Genomic DNA, 5,047 nt, shown 5'->3' with positions numbered 1-5,047 from the left:
GGTCACTTCTCTTTTTTATTCCCTTGTAACAATATCTGCTGGTCCCCCCACTGCTAGAATTTAACAGAAATTCTATATATTTTGACAAGGATGCAAGAAATAATTTGTTCTTACCCAAGATTTGGGGCAGAGATCTTTACCGTATTTCCCCAAAAATAAAACCAGGTTCTATATTGATTTTTGCTCCAACAGCCTACATTTATTCATTTATTCATTTATTCATGTACAAAAATTTACATTTATTCAGACAGTCATGTCTGGCTGACAATCTTAACTGGGGCTTATGTTTGGGGTAGGGCTTATATTACAAGCATCCTGAAAAATCATGGTAGGGCTTATTTTTGGGGAAACACAGTACTTCTCAGAGCCAGTCCAGTTCAGATGTAATTTCCTTCAGGAGTCTTCCCTGATTCCTTCCAAGTTGGCTTGGTCATCCTCCTCTCTGATGCTATAATACCTTCAGCCTTATTCAGAGCATCAAATTGTATTCAAATGATCAGTGAGTGGCTTTTTCTCCCATTAAATTGTAAGCTTCCTAAGGGACCATGTCTTAATTCTTCTTAGCATTTATCATAGTGGGTAGCACAGTGCCTAGAATACAGAAGGTGCCCAGTGAATGCTTGCTGAGCTCCATGCTTTCCTGCAGTCATCGCCTTGAGTGGCTATATGTGAAAATGGAATTGCTAGAAATGTTCCTCTAATACAACTGAAGGTACATAATTTGATATTCTGTTTCATGGAGGATGTTATTTCTGCTTTAAGAAATAATTGTCCACAGTCTCAGGGTGCACTGGTATATATACATATATTTACATATATATTTCTTTTGTTTTCAAAATAAATTAATTTTATTATATGATAATATTGATAGTTTACATAAACAAGGTCATATATGCAAAACAATTACAAAATACATTTTGAAAAGGTATGAAAATCTTTGAAATTCTCTCTTGACATCCTACCTACCAAATTTCAAGAGACACCATTAACATTCTAGGATCAAAACACAATTCCCCAGCCTGAATTGTCTGCAGAGATTCCATTCATCAACTAACATCAGTTCAGGAAAGAAAAAACATTTACACCTTGTTTTTGTTTTTAAATGCTCAAATAAGTGTTTGTTTCAAGGGCTCAGAGTATAAAAGAAGACTGAGAAAGAAAAAGGGCAAGAAATGAGTCTAGGAAACTTTTGAAAATAAAGCATATACAACATGAATCCATTGTATATAATCCTGTTTCAAAAGATAGCTATTAAGTCAGGAGAAAAAACAGATTTAGAAGATCATCAGTTGTTTGACATAGCGCTCATTGATATTAGAGCTATATCTGTGTTATATAGAAGCGTAGCCTCAGTCTCCCTCCAAACACGATGTGTGATAGAAGGTGATAAACAACTTCGCCTTTTGTCTGAATTCTCCACTTCATTTTGTAGATGGAGCCTACACTGTAAAGTAAAATCTACAGATTCTGGGAAGAAGCTGCCTGGCTGTCAGGCACGCAACCAAAGGGTAGCAATTCACGGACATCCACCATCTGTTTTTGTAAAAGATCCAAGCAGTCAATGTAGAAAAGCTTCCTATTCTATGGATTAGCTAAATGTAGGTTTTGCTTTTTCAGTTTTTAAAGAGTTCTTATTAACGATACCATGGCGTTTAAGGAGCATTTGGTAAGATGGTCCCAAGTAACAGATATATGGTCATGATTTCATTGCAACAGTATGCACCTGAGAGCAATCACAGGTACTACTTATTAGAAGAACAAAAATGAAGATACTGTCACAACCAGTCTCTGCCTGGGCTCTGCCATGCTGTCACTGACCATTACCCTGGGATCAACAGACTCTTTCAGTGCTATTATCGATACTTCAGGGAGCATAAATACTTACCTGGGGCTTCAAAACTGTCAGGCTTTGATTTACTTTCCATATCTTTATTTATTACCCTAGCTAGGGGGCAAATCTGTTTGCTTTACTCGTGGAAGAATTTATTCATGTCACTGAGCATTTATAAAGGAGCAAAGAAATATAAAAGTCATTTCTACAGGAAGCATGGTGATCACAGTAACGTACTTAGAACTCCACATTCTGAGTGTCTGTAGGAAACTGGCCCCAGCATCTCAGAGTCATGGCAAAACACAGGTCGGTAGAAAGTCTTGGGTTATATTATTGAGTTAGATTGTACCAACTCTGATCAACAAAAATGATGGTTAATAGTGTAAACTTTGAACTTGGGTAAATCTTGGTTCCAGTTTCAGATCCACCAATTCCTAATTCTGTAAATCTGGGTTAGATTATTTAACTTCTTTGGGCCTGTTAGCATATATGGGAATTGAGGATCATAATAGATATCGCAAAGGTTCTTGAAAGGATTAAAGGAAATAATATATTTCAAACTCTTAGCACATGGTAAGTGTTCAATAAATGGTAGCTTTATTATTAATTCAATTTCTAAGATCTAAACTCCTTCCTACTTTTCTTTTTTATTTGACTAGTAATCCTGGTGACAAAACTTAAGTGAAAGTTTATTAAAATTTCCCTTCTTAACTGAGTGTTTTTTTCCCAATTACTTATCAATAATAAAATTTATTATTAATTATTATAAAAATAATAGTAAATGACACAAACTGTTATAAACAAAAGGTAAATACATTATTTAAAATCAATTGTGCTGTTTTCCTGAGACATGTTCTGTCCTTTTTCAAATGAGCAAGGCATTTTGTAGCTTGCCACCAGCCTGGTGGTATCTTCATAGACTGTAGGGAAAGAAAAAAAAAAAAAGAGCAAGCTATTTAAAAGAAATGTACTATACAATTATAAACAAAATCTAGAGCCAGCATTTTTATTTTCAATTGCTACGCCCCATTAATTTGCTGGGAGTTTCTGGGAAAGGAGATTCTTTGTGCTGCTCGGAGAGCTATGGAAAGTCACCACCTCTCTCTTGCTGCACGTGAGCAAAGAAGCATGTGGCCCTGACTGCTACGGGCCTCTGCTATGACCAAAGAGGAACTATCCAAGAACAAAGCCACCTCTTCAGACAGTGAGCAGAAAGAGAGGAATAATATTTCCCTCCATGGGAGTCTTTGGTTCAACCAAGTGTGCAGACTACCTTCCCTCTGGACTTACCAGTCCATGTGAACCAAAACACTTCCTTCACTTTATACCAGTTTGGTTGTGTTTGATGCTATTACAGCCAACATGACCCCAGCTGAAGATGCTGGCAATACTGTTTGCCCCATGGAGCCCCTTTTCTGCCCTGCTGTGCCCTCTAGGAGGCTGACTACAGATTGCACCACAAGGGCTCCCATGTCCTCTGAGTTACCTGCTGAAGACCTGAAGGCAAAAGGAATAAAAATGGAGGGTATTTATTCTCCATTTCCTACCTCCCTCCTTGTTTAGGTTCCGGCAGTGGCTATTTTCATCCACAGCTACAGCTTCTACCTGGTAGGCCTGCCGGCAGCCCACCTTTCAATGCCAAAGGAACACTCCCCCAGCCCTCTCAGGCATGAGAAGGGGACAGCCTCCTGCCATTGTTAGACTGGGAGCCACCACCTTCCTCTGGGTTCCCTCAACCCTGCCCCACCTCCCCACTCCCTTCATCAAAATCTCTTTATTGGATTATCCCAAAGGATTATGATTCCTGCTGGGTTCCTAACTGATAGAACATTTAAAGAGCTTAGAACAGCAATTGGCATATGAAAAATGCTCCATAAATAAAGTTATTACTAAAACATTACAATTGTTATTTCCTTTTAATGTGAGATGTCTAAACTAAAATACCTCTTCTTTGTGTCCAAAAATGGGAAGAAAACATATAAAATAATGACCACAACCATGCAAAATTAGAAAGGGTTGATGTGGGTACATTAGAAAAAGTATATAGAAGTCCCCTCTCCCACATGCTGTCTCTGTGATAACACGCAAAAGAAAAATATGAGAAAAGTTGTTATTTGGTTTCAAAGTCTATTTAAAAAGTCTATTTTTAGATGTTTTTAAACATAATCAAACTCCAGTCAATGATTTACTAGAAGCAGTTAAACCCCATTTCACCGGGTAAATGTCCCCTGAATAGTTTCCCATCTACCAAATTTATCACACTCACCGTTAAGCAATGCTAGTTTCTTGAGCATCTTCATTTACAGGAGTTATATCTTTACCCAGATTTGCCATTTCTTCTTTCTTTTTCCTTCGAAGAGGACTTGGAAAATAGTGTAAGAAATTAGCATGAGCCTGTTAGTTTGTGCGAACATAAAATTAATCATCAAGAGAGTCTATGATCTAATTTCTAGACTGTTAGAAATGCATAGGTTCCTTCTTTCCTTAAATATTGGAGGTTCTCTCTTAAACCATCTCTTTATCTAGGCTCCAATGATAGCTGCAACAGGCAATAGTCTGGATAGAGTACAGTTATATGTAAATAGAAATAATATGGTACCTGATTGTTGATGGAGCTTGGTTAGCACAAGAACATTTTTCAAGCCAAGTCATTTTATAAATAGACTGATAATCGTTATTTAGTATATAAACAAGATATAATACAATATGAAAACAGACATAAGAAAACAAAGAGAGACTCTGGTTATGTTAATGAAATGGTCAGGAACAATAAAAAATATGTTAGCTATCTGGACGGCAGTCCAGTTTCTCAAAGTATGATTCAAAATTAATGCAATAAAATAGGCCATTTCCCAGCTCTGCCCAACTGATGCTCTGGCCCAAACCTGGCATTATAAAAACTCCTTTTAGCCATAGAGGAGGTAAAATAAAAACTATCTTTTAATTTTATAGTTAAAAAGAATCAGGTAATCTGGTTTAATCCTCACATTTTGCAGAAAATAAAGTGAAATTTAAAGATATTAAAAAACCTGTCCAAAGTCTCAGAGGTATTCACTGGCAGAGCTGGGACAAACATCAGACTCCCAGGAGTTCCTGTGGTGTTTTTCTCCCGTGAAGGTTGTGGAGAAAGGAATTATGAGACGCCCTCTTCTGGTCTGTACCACAGCCCAGAATCAATTGGAACAGTTTAGGAGGCTGCACTAGCTTCTCAAGACA

The 5,047-nt window shown here is 37.3% G+C and overlaps 1 protein-coding gene across 1 annotated transcript in view; it reads right to left on the bottom strand.

Annotated features, from left to right (window-relative positions):
- Nucleotides 1-286: 286 nt before the first annotated feature.
- Nucleotides 287-5,047, bottom strand: part of BTC (betacellulin) — a 41,346-nt gene continuing 36,585 nt past the window's right edge. Inside the window, exons 4-6 of the mRNA XM_019624581.1 lie at nucleotides 4,861-4,959; nucleotides 4,098-4,193; nucleotides 287-2,751 (exon numbers count right to left, since the gene is read on the bottom strand). Of these exons, the coding sequence (XP_019480126.1) occupies nucleotides 4,100-4,193; nucleotides 4,861-4,959 (193 nt within the window). The 3' untranslated portion in view covers nucleotides 287-2,751; nucleotides 4,098-4,099. The remainder of the gene's footprint in view (nucleotides 2,752-4,097; nucleotides 4,194-4,860; nucleotides 4,960-5,047) is intronic.

Source organism: Hipposideros armiger, unplaced genomic scaffold, assembly GCF_001890085.2.
Source record: "Hipposideros armiger isolate ML-2016 unplaced genomic scaffold, ASM189008v1 scaffold_594, whole genome shotgun sequence".
In the NCBI taxonomy this organism is placed as follows: Eukaryota; Metazoa; Chordata; class Mammalia; order Chiroptera; family Hipposideridae; genus Hipposideros; species Hipposideros armiger.
This window is presented reverse-complemented; position numbering and strand designations above follow the sequence as displayed.